Below are 27,616 nucleotides of genomic sequence, written 5' to 3' on the forward strand. Positions count from 1 at the left end.
AGTCCTGAGGTGGGCCCAGACTGAGGCTTAAGTGAGGGAGGTGGGGTGGTTTAACAAGATGACCCCTTCCTGGTGGGGTGGCGCCCCCTGGGTGCGGGGCCTCCTCCTGCCCCTCCTGACAAGGTGGCACCCATGGAGTTGGGGGGTGGGGATTTGAGCCTTCTGACTCCAGTGAGGCAAAGCAATCCCCCCCTCCCCCCACCCCCAGCACTGATCCAGGTTGAGGGAGCCCCTCGGAATTGCTGGGTGCATGGGGAGCAAGAGGAGACCCAATCATGTCCCTTCCCCATTCGCCATGATCCAAGCCAAGCTCCCTCCAATTCCACTTTTTTTCCTGCCCTCTTGGCATCCTTCCTGATCTCAGCCTCCGATATGCTCGGCGACTGAGCTCTCTCTGGGGTTGAGAATTCCCAAACTATTGTTTTTTCCTCCCCAACCCTCGGGACAAAGAGATTTCTTTGTGTCTTGATCCAAAATGGCCACCCCTTATCAGCTTGGCTGGATTACGTACAGGAGATTGGCTTCCCTTGTCCATCGCGGCATTGACTCTTCTGGTTTTTTTCAGGTCCGCGCGTACGGCCCTGGTTTGAAGAGAGGTGTAGTTGGCTCTCCCGCTCCCTTCACCATCGACACTAAGGGAGCTGGGATGGGAGGACTAGGCCTCACTGTCGAGGGCCCCTGTGAAGCCAAGATCGAGTGTCTGGATAATGGCGACGGCACGTGTTCTGTGTCCTACCTGCCCACGGAGCCGGGCGACTACCTCATCAACATCCTGTTTGCTGAGACCCACATCCCCAGCTCGCCCTTCAAGGCTAGCATCCAGGGCTCCTTCGACCCGTCCAAGGTGAAGGCCTGGGGCCCGGGCCTGGAGCGGGGTCGGGTGGGTGAGTCTGGCGACTTCGTGGTGGACTGCGCAGGCGCCGGACCGGCCGAGCTCAACATCGAGATCATCTCCGACTCGGGCGCCCCGGCGGAGGTCCTGATCCAGGACAACGGTGACGGCACATACACCATCACCTACATCCCTCTCTACCCGGGCACCTATACCATCACCATCAAGTACGGCGGGCAGCCTGTGCCCAACTTCCCTGCCAAGCTCCAAGTGGAGCCGGCTGTCGACACCACGGGAGTCAAGGTGTACGGCCCTGGGGTCGAAGGTAGAGGTGAGTCTTCGCGCTCAAGAACCCATCAATGGGTGGACTGGAGGACCCAAGGTTGGGGGTGGGTTAATGGGAGCATTGGTTCATCTCCAATTTCTGCAGCCTTGATCTTTCTTGGCTTTCTGTAACCTCCTCCAGCACCAGCACCGACAACCCTCCCCATCTGTGTAACCACTTCCTACGACCCTTCCTCCCCCTCCCCTCCCCACCCCCGCCAGCCCCAAACACTGGCTCCAGAAATAAGGAGGGTGTGGAGCGAATGTGGGACTAACTGCAGAACTCTTTTTCCAAGGGGTTGGCTTGATGGACCAAATGGCCTCATGCTGTGCTGTATTCTATCTTTGAAGGTAAATTTTTATGACTTCCTTAACGGGAGAGAGAGTAAGGTGGGATTCCAATTGAGGCTGTCCAGTTGTTTATCAACAAGGCTTCATTTTTCAATATACTAGGCCTCGTGCCTCAGGGCCTTCATGGGTGAAGGCAAAAGAATGTTGTAGCAGTTTCTTTTTTCTCCCCTTTCTTTTCCACACTTTTCCTCAACTGTTTCTTCCCCATTTTTCCCCCCCCCTCAAACTCTAGGGGTCTTCCGTGAAGCCAGCACAGAATTCAACGTTGACGCCAGAAATCTGTCCAATGTCGGCGGCAACCACGTCAAGACACGAATTACTAACCCCTCGGGCGCTCACACGGACGCCGTTATCCAAGACAAGGGTGACGGAACCTACAAGGTCGGATACACTCCCTTCGAGGAAGGTAGGCCATGTGGGGCCTTCTCAGTTTGGTTTCTCTCCGGTTGTTTTGCGGCTGATTCTTGGGGGTTGTTTTTGTCTTATGAGGAAAACGTTGAGCAGGTCTGGGCCTGAACCCATTGGAGTTTAGAAGAATGAGAGGGGATCTTATTAAAACATCTTGGATTCTGAGGGGGGGTTTGACAGGCTGGATGCTGAGGGGATGTTCTCCCCACCGCACACACCCCACAGTTGTAGGGAGCGGATTTCGGAGCCATGCACAATATTCCAAGTGGGATGGGGAGATCAGAATGAGCACTGCTGCCTCACAGCGCCAGGGACCTGGGTTCCATTCTTGGCTTGGGTTGCTGTCTGTGTGCGAAGTTTGCACATTCTGCCCATGTCTGCGTGGGTTTCCTCCCAAACCCCAAAGATGTGTAGTTTGGTGGATTAGCTGTGATGGGTTTACAGGAATGGGGAGGGCCTGGGTAAGATGCTCTTAAAGTCAGTGCAGGCTCGAAGGGCTGAATGGCCTCTTTGTTGTGGGGATTCTATGGTTCTAATGAAGGTTTGTTAGATGTTCAATGTAACTCTTTTCAATTTGTATTATTTTCTTTGTTTTCCAGACCTTAAGCCACATCTTCAGATCGGTAGTCTTTTTGTGTCCCTAATTTTTACTCTCTCTCTTCCCCCCCCCCCCCCCCCCCCTAGGGGTACATGCCATCGATGTTGCGTACGATGATTCACCAGTGCCCAACAGTCCTTTCAGAGTGCCTGTCACTGAGGGGTGCGACTCGAGCAGGGTCCGGGCCTTTGGGCCAGGCCTGGATGGAGGAATTGCAAACAAGCCCAACAAATTCACCGTGGAAACCAGGTGAGACGGGTCTACTACTTCAAGGGCGCCCCTTGAAGCCTAAATCTGGGGCCCAGATTTTTTTTGCTGAGCTGTCTCCCGGCTTGTTTTGATGCCAAACGTATTCTTAACCGTTTACACTCCTGCAGGGGGAGAAAATTCTCCCTCAACCAAAATCATTTCAAGAAAAATAGAGGCAATCTGGGTCCTTACCGAATTGTTTGTGGAGCTTGCTGCGTTCTAATGGCTGCTGTATTTTCAGCATGAGTTTTTTTTGTTGGCCAGGAGGTTGCTATGGAAACAGGGCCTTGTTGTGGTCGAAGCCTGTTTGATAAGAGTCTCGTTCCACCTGTTGTTGCTCGTTTCTTCAATCTACTGTTTTTCTTTTCTTTTCCCCCACCCTTGCCCTCCAAGGAATGCTGGGACAGGAGGCTTGGGCCTTGCTGTGGAAGGACCCTCTGAGGCAAAGATTACCTGCAAAGACAACAAAGATGGCAGCTGCTTGGTGGAGTATGTCCCCTACGAACCCGGCACCTATGATGTGATCATCACTTATGGGGGCCAACAAATCCCGGGTAAGGGCTCTTCCTCCATCTCCCCACTGCCCCTTCCTTGCATCCCTTACAATAGATCCTGAGTGAAGCTTGTTTCTTTTTCCTTCCCTTCAGGAAGCCCATTCAAAGTTCCCGTCACTGACACGGTCGATCCCACCAAAGTCAAGTGCCTGGGGCAGGGACTAGGCAACAACGTGCGTGCCAATGTGCCCCAGTCCTTCACCGTCGATACGAGCAAGGCAGGAGCAGCCCCACTGAACGTCAGCGTGGTGGGACCTAAAGGTGAGGCCCTTACTTTGGAAAGGATATATTGGCACTAGAGGGGGTGCAGAGTTTTTTTTATTTATTGGTGGGACATGGGCGTCGCTGGCTGGGCCAGCATTTATTGCCCATCCCTAGTTGCCCTTGAGAAGGTGGTGGTGAGCTGTCGTCTTGAATCGCTGCAGTCCACGTGCTGTGGGTTGACCCACAATGCCGTTAGGGAGGGAATTCCAGGATTCTGGCCCAGTGACTGAAGGAACGGCCGATATATTTCCAAGTCGGGATGGTGAGAGGTTTGGAGGGGAACTTGCAGGTGGTGGTGTTCCCATGTATCTGCTGCCCTTGTCCTTCTAGATGGAAGTGGTCGTGGGTTTGGAAGGTGCTGTCTGAGGAGCCTTGGCGAGTCGCTGCAGTGCATCTTGTAGACGGTACACACTGCTGCCGCTGTGCGTCGGTGGTGGAGGGAGTGAATGTTTGTAGATGTGGTGTCAATCAAGCAGGGCTGCTTTGTCCTGGATGGTGTCAAGCTTCTTGTGGTGTTGGAGCTGCACCCATCCAGGCAAGTGGGGAGTATTCCATCACACTCCTGACTTGTGCCTTGTAGATAGTGGACGGACTTTGGGGGAATCAGGAGGTGACCTGGTTTTGTCGCCACTGTTTATGTGGTGAATCCAGTTGAGTTCCTGGTTAATGGTAACCCCAAGGATGTTAACAGATTCACTTGGTTGATTCTGGAGTTGAGGGCTGGATTACAAGGAGAGACTGAGTAGCCGCTATAGTCAATGGAATTCCGAAGAATCGGGGGAGATCTTATAGAAATAAGATAGAAGCAGGGAAGTTGTTTCCACTGGTGGGTGAAACTAGAACTAGGGGGCATGGCCTCAAAATAAGGGGAAGCAGATATAGGACTGAGTTGAGGAGGAACTTCTTCACACAAAGGGTTGTGAATCTGTGGAATTCCCTGCCCAGTGAAGCAGTTGAGGCTACCGCATTGAATGCTTTTAAGGAAAGGATAGATAAGTTTTTGAACAGTAAAGGAATTAAGGGTTATGGTGAGCGGGCGGGTAAGTGGAGCTGAGTCCACGAAAAGATCAGCCATGATCTTATTGAACGGCGGAGCAGGCTCGAGGGGCCAGATGGCCTACTCCTGCTCCCAGTTCTTGAGGCTTCATCCTGGATTGACACAGACTCTTTGATGTGCTTAATGACGTCCAGACAACTCTAGTCTTCAGTTTCTTTGCTTCCTTGTTCTGGCCTCTCCTGAAGACTGTAATTCACATCCTAAAGGCGGTAGAAATTTCTAGAACGAAGGGTGGCCAATTTGTAGCTTAGTTGCTGTGCTGAGTCCGGTGCTGATTTATTTGCTGTGTTTTCACGAAACCACGTTGACTGATCAAACTATGGTTTTCTAAGTATGTTGCTTAAGATTTCCCTCGAGTAGAATCTGAAGGTTATTGTGGGGGATACACCCTCTATCCTCCAACTTGCCTTCCTGCCTAGCTTTCTTCATTTAGTGAGGTGTCGCTGGCTGGGCCAGCATTTGTTACCAATCCCTAATTGCCTTCTCCTTGAGAAGGTGGTGGGTGAGCTGCCATCTTGAACCCGCTGCAGTCCCGTGTGGTGTGTGAAGAACAGCAAGGAACAGGTCCTTCAGCCCTCCAAGCCCGTGCCGATCCTGATGCTCTAACTAAACTTGCAAGCATACTATATGTCTCCTTAATCGCCCACATTGCTGTTAGGGAGGGAGTTCCAGGATTTTGACCCAGCCACAGTGAAGGAACGGCCTATATATTTCCAAGTCTGGGTGGTGGGGGGGGGAGTGAATGTAGAGGGTGGGGGGTTAGCGTGTCGATCGAGCGGGGGGGGGGCTGCTTTGTCCCGGATGGTGTCGAGCTTCTCGAGTGTTGTCGGAGCCGCGCTCATCCAGGCGAGTGGGAGAGTATTCCATCACACTCCTGACTTGTGCCTTGTAGAAGGTGGACAGGCTTTGGGCGGGGAGTCGGGAGGTGAGTTCCTCTCCGCAGGATTCCCAGCCTCTGACCTGCTCTGGGAGCCACAGTATTTGTATGGCTGGGTCCAGTTCAGTTTCTGGTCAGTGGTAACTCCCCCAAGATGTTGACACTCCTGTGTGCAGTTCTGGTCACCCTATTATAGAATGCAGAAAAGATTTACTAGGATGCTGCCGGGACTTGATGGTTTGAGTTATAAGGAGAGGCAGGATAGACTGGGACTTTTTTCTCTGGAGCGTAGGAGGCTGAGGGGTGACCTTTATAGAGGTCTACAAAATAATGAGGGGCACAGATCAGCTAGATAGCCAATATCTTTTCCCAAAGGTAGGGGAGCCTAAAATTAGAGGGCATAGGTTTAAGGGGAGAGATACAAAAGGGTCCAGACGGGCAATGTTTTCAGAGGGTGGGTGTCTGGAATGAGCTGGTAGAGGCAGGTACGATTTTGTCTTTTTTAAAAGCATTTAGACAGTAACATGGGTATAGAGGGATGTGGGCAATTGGGATTATCTTAGTGGCTTAAAAAAAGGGGTGGCATGGAGAAGTTGGGCTGAAGGGCCTGTTTCCATGCTGTAAACCTTTATGACTCTGATGTTGATAGTGGGGGGGATTCAGCGATGGGAATGTCATTGAATGTCAAGGGGAGATGGTTGGATCCTCTCTTGTTGGAGATGGTCATTGCCTGGTGCTTGTGTGGGGTGAATGTTACTCGCCACTTGTCAGCCCGAGCCTGGATATTGTCCCGGTCTCGCTGCATTTGGACACGGGCTGCTTCAGTATCTGAGGAGTGGCGAATGGTGCTGAACACTGTGCAGTCAGCAGCGAACATCCCCACTCCTGACCTTACGATGGAGGGAAGGTCATTGATGAAGCAGCTGAAGATGGCTGGGGCCTCGGACACGACCCTGAGGAACTCCTGCAGTGATGTCCTGGAGCCGAGATGATTGAACCACAACCATCTTCCTCTGTGCCAGGTATGACTCCAACCAGAGTTTGCCCCTTGATTCCAGTTTTGCTAGACTCCTTGATGCCACACTCTGTCAAATGCGGCCTTGATGTCAAGGGCTGTCACTCTCACCTCTGGAATTCAGCTCTTTTGTCCATGTTTGAACCAAGGCTGTACTGAGGTCAGGAGCTGAGTGACCCTGGCGAAAATGTTAGGGTCATCTGCTACTTGGGGCCCATGTGTGGGGATTTTGGTAGACTGTAATGCTGACCATCTCTTGTCTCCTTCCTTTCCCAGGTGTGGTCGAGCCTGTCGAAGTTATTGACAACCCTGACCGGACCAAAACTGTCAACTACGTTCCAACGCGTGAGGGGCCTTACACTGTGTCGGTGCAGTACGCTGATCAAGAGATCCCCCGCAGGTACCGGCACACTGTGGAATCCAATGGCCCTTGGGGGTTCCCCCCTACCCCGGCAAAGGCCCCCAAGGCCAGGTCGTGAGCTTGAACATGGCTGAAAAGAGGGAGATGTGGCTAAAGCTTTAGGCCAAATCTCAGACAGAAAATCAGGAGAATTTGTACGCGAGTGAGCACTCCTGAGTGCACCAGTAGTCAAACTCGTAACCTGGTTCCTTACACTTGTGACTTGCATTCGTACACAGGGAGCCATTATCTGCAAACTAAAGGAATATATTCGAACCATGCCCTTTTTTATATATTTGAACTCACCCAGTGCTTGCTGCTGCTTTCTCAATGTAAACGCAGCATTCTGTTCTCCTGTGGTGTAAATTGTGGTGAGAGTCTGAAATTTGGCACTCTTGCTTTTGTCCTGATGAGTGCAAGGTGTAAAACTTTGACAACTTTATCTTGGCAGTATCTAATCATGGGCCTATGCCCCACCCCATCCCTGAAGCTTCGGATCTTCTCGATATAAAGGGACCAGCTGTTTTCTGTTACCTTTTTTTTTTGGCTGGAATACCATATAGCCGCGTAAATTGGACCGGATTTGACCCCGAGCCACATAAGGCATAAGGAGAGGCGACCAAAAGCTCAGTCAAAGGGGTCTGTTTTTGAGGGACGGGGAGAGAGAGGTTTAGGAAGGGAATTCCAGAGCCTGGAGCTCCCCCCTCCCCAGGCATCTGAAGGCACCGCTGCCAATGATGGAGCGATGGGAATCGGGGGATGCTCGAGAGGCAGGAATGGGAGGAGCGCAGATCTTGGAGGGTTGTAGGAGGTTAGAGATGGGGAGGGTTGTAGGGGCTGAAGGGGGTTACAGAGATGGACGGGGGGGTGGGGGGGGGAGTGAGAAGTGATTTTGAAAGCCAGGATGTGGTTGTTAAAATGGAAACGTTGTCCAGACCTGGAGCCAGTGAGGGGGGGTGGGGGGAAATGGTGGCCAGGAATTGGGCCACTGAGTTGGGGGATGGGGGGGTCTTGGGTGGGGGGGGTGGGGGGGGGGGGGGGGGGCAGCCTGGTGAGAGCAGTGAAGTAGCTGCCTGGGTTGGGTGGAGTGATTTTGGGTTAGTGCCAATTCACCCAATGAGGGGAGGGGGTTACTGAGTGATTATCTTTCTGTTTTAGTCCCTTCAAGGTGAAGGTGCTGCCCAGCCATGACGCCAGCAAGGTCAAGGCCAGTGGGCCTGGCCTCAACACCATGGGCGTGCCGGCCAGCCTGCCTGTGGAATTCACCATTGATGCCAAGGATGCTGGTGAGGGTTTGCTGGCAGTACAGATCACGGTGAGTGTCCACCCCAATCCTCCCCAGGACAGGATTCCTTCTCCTTGGCCATCATCAACTCTCTGAACTGCAGACCCCCCCTCCCCCTTCATCTTGGCATTCCCTTTGGATGGCAATTGGGTACATGAGCAATGGCACAGCAAGATCCCACAATGATGTTTAGCAACCTCCCCCGGACCACCAACCTCTTTCTTTTGGGGAAACAAGTCATGGGCATGAAGGAATTCTTTCCAGTCTCCTGAATGGAGTGCGGCTCCCATTGGAGGGAGATGAGAGGGGTGGGGGTGGGGTGGGGGGCAGTGAAGAGAAAGGGGGCTGTACCACTTGGGGCGAGGCATCCCTCCCCCTCTTCCTTGGGTCTATGTGGTGCTAACATAACCCAGACCCCCTCCCTCCCTCAGGCCCTGCATCGGACCTGGGCTCGTATGCCTCTGGTGTGGGCTTGGAGTGAGAACATGGCCCCGTGAGCCACTCTGGAGTTCAGGTGCCATTGCCTGGGGTTGGTTCTCGAGCAAATCGGGGGCAGGCTAGAAGGTTGCGGGGGGAGGTAGGGGATTGGGAGGGATGTGGTGGGGCCTGGGAAAGAGTTGGGAGTGGGGGGGGGGGTTGCGGGGAGTAGGGGGGATCACTTTCTGCTCTACCTTAGCTAGGGTTATGGGAAGAGGTGGAAGTGGGCCTGGTTGACAGCCCTTCATGGAGAGTCGGTGCCGACTCGATGGGCTGAACGGCCTCCTTCTGCATTGCCGGGATTCTATGGCATCTTTTGTCCCCCCGATCCTGAGCTGCTTTCGATTGTTCCCTCCCCGCAGGACCCTGAGGGCAAGCCAAAGAAGGCCAACATCCGTGACAATCACGACGGCACCTATACCGTCTCCTATATCCCCGCCATGACTGGTCGCTACACCATCCTTATCAAATATGGCGGTGATGAGATCCCATACTCGCCGTACCGCATCCGGGCTCTCCCCACGGGCGACGCAAGCAAGTGCACAGTGACAGGTGAGTCTCCCACGGTGGTATTTTCATCTCTCTGACCACATTGATATAATAACCCAGCCCTCTCCTCCTGCACCCACCACACCCTTCCCTTTCACCGCACACACTTCTTGTACATCTCAAACTTGCTGCACACACTTTTTTTTGTCGTTTTGGTTTCATGGTTTCATTTTAAATGCTTTTTTAAAAACTTTTCTTTTTGGAGCACAGTTTTTCTTTGTATCTCACTTGACCTTTCCTTGCTCTCTGCCCTTTCACCTCAGTGTCAATCGGAGGTCACGGGTTAGGTAAGCTGCTTTGCTTGTCTTGCGTGTTTTTAATCCCTTTTTTAAAAAAGTTTTGTTCCCCTCCCTTTCCTTAACCTCCTTTTACCTTCAAAATATTTTTTTTGAAAAATATGCCTTCATTTTGAGCCCATGCTGGTCGCAGCCGTGTTTTGCTGAAATCTCGGGCCGGTTGCCCAGGGCAACTGCCCCCCTCCATTTTCTCATCGGCCATTTTGTTTTCCAGAATTGGCCACAATTGCCCCCTCGAAGCAAAAAACAAGTTGATGAATTTGTGGTTATTAATTAATTATCCCACCAATTTGGTTTGAGGTACTGAGAGCCGTTATCGGGTTGGTTGCCTAGGGTGACTGCCCTTTTCCAATTTTGATCGGCCATTTTGTGTTCCAAAATTGCCCCTCTAAGCAAACAAATGTTGGCACTTGCAGTTACACTTTAATTATCCCACCAATTTGGTTTGACATACTGTGAGCAGCAGTGGCCCAATTCCAGAAGGCTTTGCCAATGTCCGTTGTCAAAAGATTTTTGGGGTGGGGGGGGGGGAGGGACAGGTTTTGTTTCTTCCCATTTGCCTTGTGCTTCACGGCCTAAACAACATTTTTTTCTTCTAATGGGCCGCCCCCTTACTCAGGGTTCAAAGTATGCTATTTTGCATGTAGGGTTTAATTCCTCGAACGCTCCGCTCCTCACCCCCACTTTGGGCTGGTCCTTGAACCCTGAAAGATTTAGGGTTGAGACGTTCCTGTTCCAGAATAGGGCCACATGGGAAATAAATGCCAACCTGTGTGGTGGCTGAAGGATTGGCCTCTGTGCCCTGAATGGGGGTGGAGGGGGGGGGGGGGGGGGGGGGGGAGGGGGAGCAGAAACATAGGGGGAGGTGGAGATGGCGCTAAAGAGCAAATTTCCACCAGTGCTTGCGGAGACTATGCTTTAAGCAGGCATGTCTGTCTTGCCCAAGTTCCTGGTTCAATAGCTTTTAATGCCTGCGGGGGGTTGGAGGGAGTTCCACTGACAATCCCAGGGCTGGTAGCCCCAGCGAGGAATGCCTCTTCAGCGAGGGGAATTTTGACTCCCTTGAGCTTCCTGGCCTTTTGTAGGCCGCAGGCCTCATGTCCATCTCTGCAGTGATTGGTTGACCTTTAGTTTGGAGGGGGTGTGGGTGTGTTGGTTTTCAGAGGGGTTGGGGCATTGGGGAAAGGAGGCATTAGTTCATGTTGAGTTTTTTTTTTCGTCAATTGACTGGTCATGTCAATTGTCCATTTTTTTTGCTCTATTGGAACCTTGACCCTGACACTGGCACGGCCCACCCCATAACCCCTCCCCCACCTTTTTTTTTGGTTAACTTGCCTGGAAGTTGCGCGCATGAGTTCTGCCACCATCTCCCAGCCACGTTTAGATCTGGCGCTTGATGGTGACAGAATTGCCGTTGAGAGATGGCCGTGTGCGTGTGTTTGCGCCCTCGCAACCGTGTTTTTAAGTCTTGCCTATGTCTTGTGCCTCCTCCAAACACCTTGGAACCCCACCGTCCATCACCTGGGGAGGGTTGGTGGGGGGAAACTGGGGTTGTTCCCCGGGAAGGGGCAAATGTTTTTCTTTACATGGAGAGTGAGGCTGTTGGAGACGGGGACAATTTCGAGAGGGGATTAAGGATGGGGGATGGGAGAGGGGGAGAACGACCCAGGGAACTGAGCTATACAAAACCTTGGTTAGGTCGCATTTGGAGTATTCCATGCAATTCTGATCGCCACACTACTAGAAGGATGTGGAAGCTTTGGAGAGGGAGCCAAGAAGGTTCACCGAGATGTTGCTTGGTCTCGAGGGCATTGGCTATGAGGAGAGGTTGAATAAACTAGGATTGTTTTCACTGGAAAGACTAAGGCTGAGGGGAGACCTGATAGAGGTCTACAATGAGAGGCATGGACAGGGTGGATATTCAGAGGTTGTTTCCCAGGGTCAAAGTGTCAATTACAAGGGGGCACAGGTTCAAGGTGAGGGGGGAAACGTTTAAGGGAGATGTGTGGGGAAGGTTTTTCAGAGCGGTGGGTGCCTAGAATGCACTGACAGAGGAGGTGGTGGAAGCAGGCACATTAGCAACAACTAAGCGGCATCTGGATGGGTCCATGAATAGAGGGATACAGAGTGAGGAAGGGCAGAAAGTTTAAGTTTTTAGTTGGGGCATCATGATCAGCACAGGCTTGGAGGGCTGAAGGGCCTGTTCCTGTGTTGTACTTTTCTTCAAATGGGATCCAGCAGGCCCTTGAGGGGCAGAATATTCTATAAATGACTCCTATGGAGAGAGGGGTGGGGGGAGGATGTTGAAGGGTCACCCCAGTGGCGGCTCAAGGCTTTGACCCCAGTTGATGCTCATGAGGGCTTGTTGGTCCACCCGCAATCTCTTCCAAGCCCTTCTTTCCAATGCCTGTGGGCGTTTCCAAGTGTTTGGAGGACCTCCCTGCCCCACCCTTTTTTTTCCTCCACTGCTATTGGCTGTTGAGCTAACCCTAACTGCTTGCTTGCTTGCCACCCCACAAGACGGAATGCTGTGATTGGTGGCTTTCTCTTTGGCAAGATGGCCGGCTTTGCTTGCTGATTGGCTGCTTCGGAGTAGAGATTAGTTGTCGTAGTGATCTCGGTAGGTAGGGTGGATGGGTGTGTTCTCATCTTCTGTCTTGTGGGATGGAGGGAGGGGGTATTCTGTTGCTAAATTGAAGGGTATTTTGTCCCTGGATTCGGGAACGATTGCCCGCGGCTCTGGATCCCAGAAATTAGGAATGATCCCCAATTCAACCTTCGTGCGTTAGAATTTTTTTTGAGGTAAAGTGAGCGCCAAAATTCTGTGGCCTCTTTCTGTGCCATTTTGCCCCTCACCCTTGGGCAATGAATACCCACTCTCTTCTCCCCTTTTGACAGACTCCTTGTTGTCCTTGGGCCTACTTTGCCTGGTGTTCGCTGATGCCAATGTCCACCAAGGGTTTTGGGATTCCCAGTTAACAAGGAGGCTTGACCTCTTGTGGGGGTGGGGAGGTGGGTGTGCCCAACAGACCCTCCCTGTTGCACCTTCAAAACTTTGTCGCACCCAGTTAACTCCCATGCCCCCTCAACCATCGAATGTTTGGAGGGGGTCACCTCTTCCTCCGCTTGCCATCTCCTGACCCTCGACCTTTCCATTTTCGCCCTCCATTTTGGGATTTGAACAGAGTGGGGGGGCTTTCATAGAAACATAGGAGCAGGAGGAGGCCATTCGGCCCTTCGAGCCTGCTCCGCCATTCATTGCAATCATGGCTGATCATCCAACTCCATTCCCTAATCCTGCTTTCTCCCCATAACCTTTGATCCCGTTCGCCCCAAGTGCTATATCCAGCCGCCTCTTCAATACATTCACTGTTTTGGCATCAACTACTTCCTGTGGTAATGAATTCCACAGGCTCACCGGGTGAAGAAATGTCTCCTCATCCCCATCCTAAATGGTCTACCCCGAATCCTCAGACTGTGACCCCTGGTTCTGGACTCCCCCCACCATCGGGAACATCCTCCCTGCATCTACCCTGTCTGGTCCTGTTAGACTTTTATAAGTCTCTGAGATTCCCCCCTCATTCGCCTGAACTCCAGTGAAAACAATCCTAACCTCGTCAATCTCCTCATACATCAGTCCCGCCATCCCCGGAATCAGCCTGGTAAACCTTCACTGCGCTCCCTCGAGAGCAAGAACATCCTTCCTCAGAAAAGGAGACCAAAACTGCACACAATACTCCAGGTGTAGCCTCACCAAGGCCCTGTATAATTGCAACAACACATCCCTGCTCCTGTACTCGAAACCTCTCTCAATGAAGGCCAACATACCATTTGCCGCCTTTACCGCCTGCTGCACCTGCATGCTTACCTTCAGCGACTGGTGCACAAGGACACCCAGGTCCCTCTGCACACTCCCCTCTCCCAATTTACAGCCATTCGGGTAGTAATCTCATCCTCCTGCTACCCCCCCCCCCCCCCCCCCTCTTAGTGGGGTCCAAAAGAAATTGGGAACAGAACACTCTACATCCACACTGCCTACCGAGATCAAAGTCTGTATAGGTGCCCAAGGGCCTTGTGTTTGTTTGTGTGTGTGTGTGGTGATGATGATGATTTGCTCTTGAGAACAGAGTAGAAGAAGGGACGGGATGGACTGGCTCAGTGTGTGTGTGGGAGGGGGGGGCGTTGGGGATGGATGGGGAATCTTGCACAGGCCAAGACGTCAAGTGTCCACCAACTCAGAATTGACGAGGAAGGTAGCAAATGTACTCTTGTTTTTTATCAATATTGATTACTCTTTCTATCAAAATTTTCTGAAGTACTAAATGAGTGTCAAAATTCTCTCACCAATCAAGTTTTATGTTAATCAAATGCCTTCCACTGAGCCAGTCTTAGATTAGGAAATTTGGGCAATTATTTTTGGAGTTGAGGGGTTTATCCTTACAAACGTGCTTTCTCTTCCTGCCTTTTTTTTTTCTTGTGTCTCTCTCTCTCTCTGGACAACCTTTTGTTGCCCAAACCACACTTGCCCCTCCTTCTCCCCAGGAGCTGGCATTGGCCCGACCATACAGATCGGAGAAGAGACGGTCATCACGGTCGATGCCAAGGCTGCTGGGAAGGGCAAGGTGACCTGCACCGTCTGCACCCCTGACGGGACGGAGGTGGACGTGGATGTGGTGGAGAACGAGGACGGCACCTTCGACATCTTCTACACTGCCCCCCAGCCTGGCAAGTACGTCATCTGTGTCCGCTTTGGAGGCGAGCACATCCCCAACAGCCCCTTCCAGATCACGGTGAGTGGCGAGCGCGCCCGGCCTTCCCTGGGCATGTGGGGGTGGTGAACATGGGTACAACTAGTACACCCTGTGGGCTGATGGGCCTGCAGAGTCTTCAGGGTAGGTTGTTGGATGTAGATTTTTTTTCCCCTTGAATCCTTTCATGAGCAGTGTCTTCAGAGCAGGTTGTTGGATGTGGATTTTTGTTTTCACCCTTTTTGGATCCTTGCATGAACAGAATCTTCAGGGCAGGTTGTTAGATGTGGATTTTATTTTCTGAATCCCCTTGAGAAGTGGGGGCATTGCTTGGGAAGGTCAGCATTTGTTACCCATTCCTAATTGCCCCTTGAACTGACTCACTAGGGGCCATTTCTGAGGGGTAGGTTGTTTTCCCCTTGTGACTTGATTTTATTATTGTCACGTATTAGTATGCAGTGAAAAGTATTGTTTCTTGCGCGCTATACAGACAAAGCATACCATTCGCAGAAGGAAAGGAGAGAGTGCAGAATGTAGTGTTACAGTCATAGCTAGGGTGTAGAGAAAGATCAACTTAATGCAGGGTAGGTCCATTCAAAAGTCTGACAGCAGCAGGGAAGAAGCTGTTCTTGAGTCGGTTGGTACGTGACCTCCGACTTTTGTATCTTTTTCCCGGTGGAAGAGGGAATGTCTGGGGTGCGTGGGGTCCTTTAATTATGCTGGCTGCTTTTCCAAGGCAGCGGGAAGTGTAGACAGTCCGTGGATGGGAGGTGGGTTTGAATGATGGATTGGGCTACATTCACAACACTTTGTAGTTTCTTGGTGTCTTGGGCAGAGCAGGAGCCCAGACCAAGCTGTGATACAACCAGAAAGAATGCGTTCTATGGTGCATCTGTAAAAGTTGGTGAGAGTTGTAGCTGACATGCCAAATTTCCTCAGTCTTCGAAAGTAGAGGTGAGTTTTCTTAACCATAGTGTCGGCATGGGAGGGACCAGGACAAGTTGTTGGTGATCTGGACACCTAAAAGCCTGAAGCTCTCGACCATTTCTACTTCATCCCCAGTGGGAGAGTCTGTTGGGTCCATTCATCAGTTTCGAGAGATGAGAGGATAGCACTAAGAGTTTTAAAATGGGTTCCTATTTATTGTAAAGAACTTGAAGAATTAACATGACAGAGGCAACAAAGTGAACTTGGAGACTTGGAACTGGACTGAACTTGTATTTCAATCCTTATCTTGTTATTGGAAGTGTTTTTTTTTTGCAGGCTGTCTGTTTTCTAAAAAAAAACAATCCTCACAGCTGCTGTTATGGGGAACTTGTTTGCCTGCGTTGTGTACCCTTCAGGAATGCAGTCAATTTTTAGCTAACCCATCATGCCTTCTGATTCTACAATTTAGCTACAATTGTTCAGCTTAGCGGAGTTAGTTGACCCCTACAATCTGGCATTTAAATGGAATTAGGCCGAAATATCTTGTGAAGTCTTTGCATAGACTGAAGTGAACACGGCTACACATATACAGGATCCCTTGGTGTCAGGCCAGAGGACATAATCTCAGAGTAAGTGGGGGGGGTCGCCCATTTCAGACGGAAATGAGGAATTCCTTCTCTCGGAAGGAAGTGAATCTGTGGAATTTTGTACCATAGAGGCTGGGTCGTTAAGTATGTTCGAGGCTGAGGTAGACAGATTTTTAATTAATGAGGCAGCTGAGGAGTTTGAGGGGAGGTGATGGCCTGGTGGTATTATCGCTGGGCTATTAATCCAGAAACTCGGCTAAAGTTCTGGGTACCCAGGTTCGAATCCCGCCACAGCAGGTGGTAGAATTTGAATTCCGTTTTTAAAAAAAAAAATATCTGGGATTAAGAATCTACTGATGACCATAAAACCACTGTCGATTGTCAGAAAAACCCGTCTGGTTCACTAATGTCCTTTAGGGAAGGAAATCTGCCGTCCTTACCTGGTCTGGCCTACATGTGACTCCAGAGCCACAGCAATGTGGTTGACTCTCAACTGCCCTCCCAAGGGCAACTGGGTAATGTTGGCCAGCCAGCGACGCCCATGTCCCACAGATGAATAAAATAAAGTGTCAAATCAGTCACAATCTCATTGAATGGGATGGGCCCAATTCTGCTGTGACTATATACCAGCCCAGGGTGATGTGGGATTTGAAGCCCCAGTATTGCTTCGCTCCCCGATCAGTTTGTTCTTCAGCGCCTCTCATTTTCCCCTCAGTCTGATTCAATCGATCTTTCTTTCTGGAACAGGCCACAGAGGGCGACGCAATCATCCCACAACAAGTACAACAAAACCGGATGGCTCCGAACTACGGATGGGTATCTTGACCTCCATTTTGTTTTCTCCCGCGTGTTGTTCGGTTACCATGGCAACTCATCACTCCTGCCTGACTATCTCGTGCTTCCTCCACCACCCCACCCCCCCCTTGGGTGAACAGTCCAGCCAGAAGCACACTTGTGGTGTCACCTCAGAGATGGGAGACCATTTGGCCCATCTTGTGTGTGGCGGATCTCTGCAGGAGCTCTCCCAGGTGGCATAGTGGTTATCACTGCTGCCTCAGCGCCAGCGACCCAGGTTCAATTCAGGCCTTGGGTCACTGTGCAGAGTTTGCACGTTCTCCCTGTGTCTGCGTGGGTTTCCTCCGGGTGCTCCGGTTTCCTCCCACAGTTCGAAAGATATGCTGGTTAGGGTGCATTGGCCGTGCTAAATTCTCCCTTGGTGTTACCCGAACAGGCGCTGGAGTGTGGCGACTAGGGGACTTTCACAGTAACTTCATTGCAGTGTTAATGTAAGCCTACTTGTGACAAAATAGAAAACATTGGTTCATATTATCTGCTCTTGCACGTGTCCCTATGTTACCCTGTATCTAACCTCAGGTGTTTGGGGATAGTGTAGAGGGAGCTTTACTCTGTATCTAACCCTGCGCTGTCCCTGTCCTGGGGAAATTTTGTATTGTGACCAAGTGCGGCCTTGTGTTGAAGGATGGCACCACCAAGGTGCTTGCTCCAGCCATTGACTGAAATCTCCTCACTTGTGAGAGCTTCAGTGGTCACCATTTTGAAGGGGTAGGAGAACAGGTCTGAGGGGCTGAATGGCCTCTATTTCTCGGTGGAATGGAAGGGTTGTATGTGATGGTGGGTGGGGAGCACCTAGTTTTTTCTCTGGCCTTCCATATGAGGCTAATACTGTCCGAACAGCTATACTCAAACTCCAATTGGGGGCCTAAATTTTGACCGAGGTGTTTGGGGGGGGGGGGAAGGAATGGCTCCTGTCTTAAAATCTTCAAATTTCCCCCACCCCTTTTTTCTTGTGAAACCTGGCCCCTTCAAACTAGACCCAGGCAAAGTGGGGTGGGGACAGTGGTTGCCAGGAGACTTGGGTTGAGGCCTAGTGGGCAGGCCTCCCCCACCGTCCCTTCACTTGCCCTCCCACCCCTTCTGCCGGATCAGCAGACAAATGGGAATGCGGCCTATCATGTAAACACCTCGACTTTATAAAAACCTGATGCCCCCATCTATTGTTCCTCACCTCCGTCGCCCTCTTGTCTCCTGCAGGCACCTGACCGACCTCCCAGCATGAACGGTATGGATGCTGCTGACCTCCGACCTTTCGACCTCGTGATCCCTTTCACCATCAAGAAGGGCGAGATAACAGGTAAAAAATAATTAATACATTAATGTTTTGGCGTCTCTGTGACTGGTTCAAACCGCGCCAAGCTGTTGAGAGGTGGGCTTCATCGGCTGGGCAGGCATTTATTGCCCCTTGAACTGCGTGGCTTGCTGGGCCCAACTGTTTCAGAGGGGCAGTTTGTCTACCCCATTGCTGAGCTCCTCCATTCACTATGCCCTCCATCTTGAGGCCGTACCCCTTGAATGCCGCTTAAAATCTGGTAGAAACAATGCACCTTAAATACATTCCGTGCCTTGGCCTCCACAGCTCTCTGTGGTAGAGAATTCCACAGGTTCACCAGCCTCTAAGTGAAGAAATTTCTCCTCCTCCTCTGTCCTAAATGGCCTCCCCCGTATCCTGAGACGGGGACCTTTGAAACAACATCCCTGTATCCAGTCTGTCCGGCCCTGTCATTTTATACATCTCGAGTAGATCCCCCCCTCATTCTTCAAAAATTCCAGTGAATACAGGCCTGGTCGACCCAATCGCTCCCCATAGGACAATCCTGCCATTCCCTGGGATAAATCCCAGTGAATGCAGGCCCGGTTGACACAATCTCTCTCCATAGGACAATCCTGCCATTCCCTGGGATAAATCCCATTGAATACAGGCCTGGTCGACCCAACCTCTCTCCATAGGACAATCCTGCCATTCCCTGGGATAAATCCCAGTGAATGCAGGCCCGGTTGACACAATCTCTCTCCATAGGACAATCCTGCCATTCCCTGGGATAAATCCCATTGAATGCAGGCCCGTTGACACAATCTCTCTCCATAGGACAATCCTGCCATTCCCTGGGATAAATCCCAGTGAATACAGGCCTGGTCGACCCAATCTCTCTCTATAGGACAATCCTGCCATTCCCTGGGATAAATCCCAGTGAATGCAGGCCCGGTTGACACAATCTCTCCCCATAGGACAATCCTGCCATTCCCAGGGATAAATCCCAGTGAATGCAGGCCCGGTTGACACAATTTAGTTCTTGTTTTTTTTAATTGGTCTTTTGCTCTCTGGTTGGCAGGTGTGGTCCGCATGCCATCTGGGAAGTTGGCCAAGCCAGATATTATGGACAACAAGGATGGCACTGTGACGGTGAAGTTTGCCCCCAGCGAGAAGGGCCTGCACGAGATGGACATCAAATACGATGATCTCCATATTCCAGGTGAGGTGTTTATACGAGGAGGAGGGAAGGGGAGGAAGTTCTGCACCCTGACTTGGCTTTGGTTGGAGGAACCAGGCTCCGAGGGTCCAACTGGATTTGGCGGTGGGGGGTCGATGGTTTCCATTGTCCTGCAGTCGGTCTCGCTCTTGTGCAGTGTCCATTGTGGTGGGTTTCGGACCGAGGGGGTGCCACTCCTGGAGATGGGGGCCAGGTGTTCTCGAGGTGGCATCACTATCGGAGCGGGTTGGGGTGGAGAGGGGGCAGGGATCGAGCAGGAATATTCTCCTGTGTCCTCAGTCAATATCACTTCTTAATGAATCTCGGAATCCTTACAGTGCAGAAGGAAGCGTTTTGGCACATTGTGTCTGCACCAACAACAATCCCGCCCAGGTCTTATCCCCATAACCCCCCCACACTTACTCTGTTAATCCCCCTGACACCTAAGGGGCAATTTAGCATGGCCAGTCCACCTAACCTACACATCTGTGGACTGTAGGCAGAAACTGGAGCATCCAGAGGAAACCCACGCAGACATGGGGAGAATGTGCAGACTCCACACAGGTGAGTCACCCAAGCCAGGAATTGAATCTGGGTCCCTGGCACTGAGGCAGCAGTGCTAATCACTGTGCTACAGTGCCATCTATAAATGATCACCTTTCTTGTGGGATCTTGCTCTGTGTAAATTGGTTCCTGTTATGACGTTGGCTAAAGAACTTCTTGGCTCTGTGGACTCTTGTTTTGAGACGACCATGTTGTCAATTGTCTCTTTCCTCTCTCGTTGTCAGGGAGCCCTCTACAGTTTTACGTGGACTTTGTCAACAGTGGTCACGTTAATGCTTACGGTCCTGGCCTCATCCACGGTGTGGTGAATAAGCCGGCCGTTTTCACCGTGGATACCAAGGACGCTGGCGAGGGTGAGTCATTGCACATCCCTTAACCTTCCTCCTGTTTGTTCCGCCACTGGGTCGGTGTCTCTCTCTCTCTCTCTCTCTCTCCTCCTTTGACGTCCTTCTCCTTTTCTGCCTCCTCTCTCTCCTCCACAGGTGGCCTGGCCTTGGCGATCGAAGGCCCCTCCAAGGCGGACATCAGCTGCACAGACAACAAGGACGGGACCTGCACCGTCTCCTACCTGCCCGTGCTCCCAGGCGACTACAACATCCTGGTGAAGTACAACGACAAACACATTCCCGGCAGCCCCTTCGTCTCGAAGATCACGGGTAGGAATTAATTGGCGCCTTGATGCTGTTTGAACTCTCCAAAGCTTCGGGCTTACATCCGTTGCTGTGGCAACTCTACCGCCCTCGGGCCTACTTTCCTGTAATTTAAGCCCTCGAAAGCCTCAGGCCCACCTCTTTGCTATGTGAACTCCAGACCTTGGGCCTACTTTGTAATTTACGTCACCAAAATCCTCAGGCCTATGTTGTTGATGCTGTCAACTCGGCCTTCTTGCTTGCTTTGTTGCAGTTTATTCCTTCAAAAGCCTCAGGCCTACCTGGTTGCTATGTCAACTTTAGCCTTCAAACTGCAGTTACATTACTAGACAAAAAGACTGGACAAAGAGAAGGGCGGGGGGGAGAGAAAGAGTGATTACCTGATCAAGATCTTTAAAACACCCACTCTGAAAAGTGAGAAAGAGACGAACAGTCCGAAGATGCCACACGGGAGCATAACTTGGACACAAATGTTGACATGGGGCCTGTGAGATCTGGGAGGTTTTTTATTTTGAGGGAATGTCTTAAATTCTTGTGACTTGGGCAGGCAGGTGTGGGGGGGGGGGGGGGGGGGGGAGATGCTTGTCTCTGTAAAGCAGCTTCATGCTTGAAATACCACACAGGAAGAGGCCATTCTGCCCATCTGATCCCTGTGTGTTCTGCCCAAGCCATCACTTGATGTGTTTTGAATGGTTGTTTTTTTTCCCTGACAATTTGACCGTAAAAGGATTGAGCTTCATTACTGCTGATCCCACGGTGGAAATATTTTGTCCTGTGTTGGGTGGGTGCATTGTTACAGACTTGATTCTCTTTATCTACTCTCCTCCATTTTGTCCCAACCTCCCCTTTCTTGATTCTACTCTCCTCCTTTTCCTTCGACTCCCTGCCCCCTCTTCTCTTGATCTACCCTCCTCCCTTTGTACCTGACCCTTCCCCTCGCAGGCGACGATTCGATGAGGATGTCCCAGCTGAAGGTGGGCTCCTCAACTGACATCCCCCTGGACATTGGCGAGACGGACCTCAGCCAGCTCGCCGCCACCGTGATCGCCCCCTCTGGCCGGGAGGAGTCCTGCCTGCTGAAGAGGCTGCGCGATGGCAACATCGGTAAGATGCCCAGCACAGGGCTACTCCAGTGTGTATTCTCCCCCTCCCCTGGGTCAGTGTGGGGCTACCCCAACTGTGTGAATGGAGGTGCGATGGGTTCCTGCGATGCCTCACGCAGTCGGATAGTCTCGATCCTCTGGGGCGAGGGAGGGAATGACTGGGAGTTGGCACCAGGGTAGCTGTTTGTCATGTGATGCTCCCTGGGGCATTATGGGATGGCAGAGGTGGGGGATGGTCTGTTGCGATGGTACCACCCACCTAGGTATACTCATCTACCACTCGCAGTAAATCTGGTTCCCTCCAGCCTTCCTTGGCTTTTGGGCCTACAGCTCAGGCTTCAAGACATTGGTAAATTGGGAGTAAGTCTTTCGACCCCTGATTGAAGCCTCAACTCCAAATTTCCAGCCTTAACCACCCCTTCCCCATCTTGAATGACGGACCCCAAACTGTGCCCCCTTATGGCACAGGAGGTGGTGATTTGGCCCATATGGCTGTCCAGTGTGCCAATCCAGTGAGTTCCAGATCACTCTTTATAGATTTCTTTAAAGAACATCCTTGATATTTTGCCCCCCCCATCCTGCTTGCCCTGAAGAAGGGCCCTCGGCCAATGGGGCAATGGCTTTTTGTCGACCCTTGTCTGAACCCTGTCCTAATCGTGTCCGCCCTCTTACCAGATCTTTCTCCCCCCTCCTCTTCGAGGGGAAATAGAGGAACGCTGGGGCCATCCAAACCCTTTCCTTAAAAATCCCGCCCCGTTCCCTTCCTCATCCCAGGAACCCCAAGTCCACTCTTGAGGGCCCTCCCTCTTGTTCCAAATGGGGTGGCGTCCACAAGATGACGCGATACTTCGAGTTGGGCCTCAGCCTGAGCTTTGATAAAGATTCACCGTTGACCTCCTTGCCTCTTCGCTGGAGCCTCAAGTCCCATATGCTCCCCTAACCCCCACCTCGCTCCTCTATTCCACCCCCCATGCTGTTTCCCAGATCCAGGAGCTCTGCTGTTAAGTCCACACCATCCTTCCGCCCCCCCCCCTTCCCCATCCCAGATCACCACACAGCAACACAATTAAATTCCCACCACCCCCTCTGGCCTATTTGTGTCCCGTTGCAATCAGTTTGGCATTTTTTTTTTTTTTGCTCCTCCCGAGAGGTGCAAGAGTGAGCTATTGGGACAGTTGTAGTTTCCCTGGTGGCTCAGCATCTTTCAATTGGGCAGTTGACCGGATTGAGGCCTATGCGGATGGACAAGAGCCTGGCGGCCATTTTAGATTCTCGGTGGGACTTGCCAAATGGAAGCCCGGGAGGGGGGCAGTGAGTGCAAAATTGTTTTGCACGTGGGAGGAAGTGGTTGTTGGCGAGAGGTTTTAAAGCCTTTTTGGTTGTTTCTTCGCAGGGATCTCGTTTGTTCCCAAGGAGATTGGTGAGCACGTGGTCAACATCAAGAAGAATGGCCGCCATATTGCCAACAGCCCCATCACTGTCATGATCAACCAGTCCGAGGTGGGCGATGCCAGTCGCGTGAGGGTGACTGGACCCGGCCTAAAGGAAGCCCACACCTTCGAGCCTGCTGACTTCACTATTGACACGCGTGAGGCGGGTATGTCATGTCCAGGGGGCTTTGGCGGGGGGGTGGGGCAGAAATCCTTGGCAGGAATGCGCCATTGGGCATGGTGTTAGTGTTCCATCTTGGGATGGAGATCTATCGAGCCTTTTTTTTGGACGAATGATTTAATTACTTTCTTGCCCCATAACTATGCAAATTTTTCCTCTTTATTTATCCAATTCCCCCTTGTAAGCGCCATTGGTGGAGCGATGGGAATGGGGTGTGCTTGAGGCCAGAATTAGAGGAGCACAGATCTCGGAAGGTCGTAGGAGGTTAATGGGGAGGGTTGTAGGGCCTGGAGGAGGTTGTAGGGCCTGGAGGAGGTTGTAGGGCCTGGAGGAGGTTACAAGATGAGGGGGGCTGGGAGACGGATTTAAAAAGCAGGATGAGAATGTTAAATGGCAGGGTTGTTGAACAGAGGCCGTGTGAGTGAGGGCAATCGAATAGGACTCGGTGCGGGTTGGGATGTGGCGGAGAGGGGGCAGGTAGCACAGTTCTGGACCTGTTTGAGGTTGAAGGGAGTGTTGGTGAGAGCAGGATGGAATAATCTGAAACAGAAAGCTAGCTCTGATAAGGTGATGTTGTTGTTGCTAGGTTACGGAGGCCTGGGCCTGTCCATCGAAGGACCGAGTAAGGTGGACATCAGCACCGAGGAACTGGAGAACGGCAATTGCAAAGTGACCTATTGCCCCACAGAACCCGGAAACTACATTATCAACATCAAATTTGCAGACCAGCACGTTCCAGGTATAACTACAGTCCATCCACAACCAATACCCAACGTTCAATCCATGCTCAGGATGTGGCCAGGCCCAACATGTATCCCTGTACGTGATTGCCCCCTTGAGAAGGTGGTGGGTGAGCCGCCATCTTGAACCCGCTGCAGTCCCGTGTGGTGTAGGTACACCCACAGTGCTGTTAGGGAGGGAGCTCCAGGATTTTGACCCAGTCACAGTGAAGGAACAGCCGATATATTTCCAAGTCGGGATGGTGTGTGTGGGGGAGATGGGGGGACTTGGAGGGGGAAACTTGCAGGCGGTGGGTGTTCCCCATGGCGTCTGCTGTCCATGTCCATCTAGCGGGTAGAGGTGGCGGGTTTGGGCGGCGCTGTCGAAGGAGCCTTGGCGAGTCGCTGCGGTGCATCTTGTAGACGGTACACACTGCTGCCGCTGTGTGTCGGTGGTGGAGGGAGTGAGTGTCGAGGGTGGGGGGTTAGCAAGTCGATCGAGCGGGGGGGGCTACTTTGTCCCGGATGGTGTCGAGCTTCTCGAGTGTTGTCGGAGCCGCGCTCATCCAGGCGAGTGGGAGAGTATTCCATCACACTCCTGACTTGTGCCTTGTAGATGGTGGACAGGCTTTGGGGGGAGTCAGGAGGTGAGTTACTCTCCGCAGGATTCCCAGCCTCTGACCTGCTCTGGGAGCCACAGTATTTATATGGCTGGGTCCAGTTCAGTTTCTGCTCAATGGGAACCCCCGGGATGTTGATAGTGGGGGGGATTCAGCGATGGGAATGCCATTGAATGTCAAGGGGAGATGGTTGGATCCTCTCTTGTTGGAGATGGTCATTGCCTGGTGCTTGTGTGGGGTGAATGTTACTCACCACTTGTCAGCCCGAGCCTGGATATTGTCCGGGTCTCGCTGCATTTGGACACGGGCTGCTTCAGTATCTGAGGAGTGGCGAATGGTGCTGAACACTGTGCAGTCAGCAGCGAACATCCCCACTCCTGACCTTACGATGGAGGGAAGGTCATTGATGAAGCAGCTGAAGATGGCTGGGGCCTCGGACACGACCCTGAGGAACTCCTGCAGTGATGTCCTGGAGCCGAGATGATCGAACTCCAACCACCACAACCATCTTGCTCAGTTCTGGGTGTCCTTTTTCAGTCCATCTCTTGGAGTTCTGTCTATTTTTAGGCAAGAGAAAATGATGAGGTTCTGCCTCTTGTCTCCACAGGAAGTCCATTCACAGTGAAGGTGAGCGGCGAGGGACGAGTTAAGGAGAGCATCACGAGAAGACGTAGAGCTGCCTCAGTGGCTAATGTCGGCAGCCAGTGTGACCTGAACCTCAAGATCCCAGGTAACTGGAAGATTGTGTGGGATGAACTGCTTCCTTGGGATTTTTAGGACATTTTGAAACCACCCCACATGGGAGAGTGTGACCCGTGTCACACTCAAACCCTGCCCCCGAGATCCAAACCTGAACTGATTCGGCCTCGGGCCTATCAACCCTCCTTATCTCTAACCACCTCCAGCCCCCAACAACCCTCTCTATCTCTGTAACCTCCTCCAGCCCCTACACCCCTCCCTGTCTCTTTAACCTCCTGCAATCCTCTGCGATCTCTGCGCTCCTTCAATTCTGGCGCCTCGAGCATTCCCCAATTCCCATTGGTGGAAGTGCCTTCAGTACCCTGGGGGACCCTAAGCTCTGGAATTCCCCCCCTAAAACCTTTCCTTTTTCCCCTATCATCCCCCCCCTCCGCCTCCTTGACCGAACCGGTGGCTAATATCTCCCCTGGTGTTGGAACCAGGTCTTGTGAAGGGCCCTCGGGGTTGCTGTTCGCTTAAATGTCCCACATAAATACAAATTGGTCATCCTAATTCCTTCCTTGGCCTGAATGTCTTGGGAGGAGGGAGCGGAGGGTCCTCCATTGTCAGGTTCGACCTCCACTAAAGGCTGTTTACCATCCTGGATCTGGATCAGCCTGTCCAGCAGGCCTCAGGCCTCATGTGGGGTTATGAGATCAAGAGAATGGCACTTTGAGAGCTGAAGGCAACTTTTATTTTAATTTTATTACCACGCGGAGGTGGATCCCCCTCTGAGAACTAACCCCTAACCACTCGGGAGTACCTCACTCTATAATCTGAGTGTGAAGTGGTACGATCAGCTCTTCACCAACTTTCAGTGGTTAAATCAAAATAACTCCCTGACAATCTCTCTAAAAGTAACAATTTATTTATCTATCTAACCATGAACAAGTTAACTAAACTATTAACAAAGCAAATAAAACACTATTCTAATGGAACACTGTTTAGATAAATACAATTCTCACTCATTGACTAAAATTCTATTTTTGTGTTACTCTCTAAGTTACAACCAGGTTTTGTCTTCCGGAATATTCTAGTTCTCTCTGTTGGTTCTTCTGTTGTCTTTGCTATCTTCGCTATCAAGATGGAGCTTTCGCTAAGACCTGGATGAGGCTGTTACTCTGGCAGTTGCTCTCTCTCTCTCTCGCTGCTAATTGTCCCACTGCCCTTTTTTTTTATGCCTGTGATGACATGAGGTAATGCATTTTGGAAGGTCTAATACAGATAGGAAATATACTGTAAATGGCAGAATGCTTATGAGTATTGATAGGCAGAGGGATCTGGGTGTACAGGTACACAGGTCACTGAAAGTGGCAATGCAGGTGGAGAAGGTAGTCAAGAAGGCATACGGCATGCTTGCCTTCATCGGCCGGGGCATTGAGTTAAAAAAATTGGCAAGTCATGTTGCAGCTTTATGGAACCTTAGTTAGGCCGCACTTGGAATATCGTGTTCAATTCTGGTCGCCCCACAACCAGAAGAATGTGGGGGCTTTGGAGAGGGTACAGAAAAGATTTACCAGGATGTAAATCTTTGGTATGGAGGGCATTAGCTACGAGGAGAGGTTGGAGAAACTTGGTTTGTTCTCACTGGAATGATGGAGGTTGAGGGGCGACCTGATAGAAGTCTACAAAATTGAGGGGCATGGACAGAGTGGATAGTCAGAAGCTTTTTCCCAGGGTGGAAGAGTCCATTACTAGGGGGCACAGGTTTAAGGTGCGAGGGGCAAGGTTTAAAGGAGATGTACGAGGCAAGTTTTTCAGAGGGCGGTGGGTACCTGGAACTCGCTGCCGGGGTAGGTAGTGGAAGCAGATACAGTAGTGACTTTGAGGGGGTGTCTTGACAAATACATGAATAGGATGGGAATAGAGGGATATGGTCCCCGGAAGGGTAGGGGGTTTTAGTTAAGTCGGGCAGCATGGTCGGTGCAGGCTTGGAGGGCTGATGGGCCTGTTCCTGTGCTGTAATTTTTAGTTTTGACATATCAATATCCCACAATATGATTGGTTTTGGCAACCTGAGACCAAATCTAATAGGTTGCTGGTATCCAAGTGTCTGATTTTTAAACTGGCTGAATTCAAACCTGTTTGTTGTCTTGGCAACACCGCTGCCTGGCCCTCCGATAGAAATGTTTCACTCTGAGTTCTCTATCTGTACTTGCCTTTTAAAAACTTTTCTAAGCACAGAAACGCCCCCCCCCCCATGCAATACAATCACCTCTTAGCATTTTGACAGTTTTTCTTAGTTTTACGAACACCAAATTCTAATTTTCTACTCCACTTCCCAACAATTTCTTCCCTTCCTCCTGCCCCCCTCCACCTCAGAAATAAACGTTGGGGATATGACTGCCCAGGTGACCAGCCCTTCCGGAAAGACCCATGAGGCAGAAATCATGGAGGGAGAGAAGAACACCTACAGCATTCGCTTCGTGCCCACCGAGATGGGCATCCACACGGTCAGCGTCAAGTACCTGGGCCAGCACGTGCCGG

General features: G+C 51.4%; 1 protein-coding gene across 1 annotated transcript; it reads left to right on the plus strand.

The window, feature by feature from the left end:
• Positions 1 to 569: 569 nt before the first annotated feature.
• On the plus strand, positions 570 to 27,610 carry LOC144490790 (filamin-A-like; the record flags this gene model as incomplete). Its single annotated transcript, XM_078208492.1, has 20 exons — positions 570 to 1,163; positions 1,740 to 1,913; positions 2,600 to 2,762; positions 3,156 to 3,316; positions 3,410 to 3,577; positions 6,806 to 6,929; positions 8,088 to 8,244; positions 9,054 to 9,243; positions 9,504 to 9,527; positions 14,079 to 14,326; positions 16,546 to 16,614; positions 17,851 to 17,950; positions 18,987 to 19,127; positions 19,913 to 20,041; positions 20,171 to 20,344; positions 21,281 to 21,442; positions 22,835 to 23,038; positions 23,639 to 23,791; positions 24,999 to 25,121; positions 27,452 to 27,610. Coding segments are annotated over exons 1-20 (3,340 nt in total), but the record flags the coding sequence as incomplete, so codon positions are not given.
• Positions 27,611 to 27,616: the final 6 nt, after the last annotated feature.

This window comes from Mustelus asterias, unplaced genomic scaffold, assembly GCF_964213995.1.
Source record: "Mustelus asterias unplaced genomic scaffold, sMusAst1.hap1.1 HAP1_SCAFFOLD_3802, whole genome shotgun sequence".
NCBI lineage: Eukaryota > Metazoa > Chordata > Chondrichthyes > Carcharhiniformes > Triakidae > Mustelus > Mustelus asterias.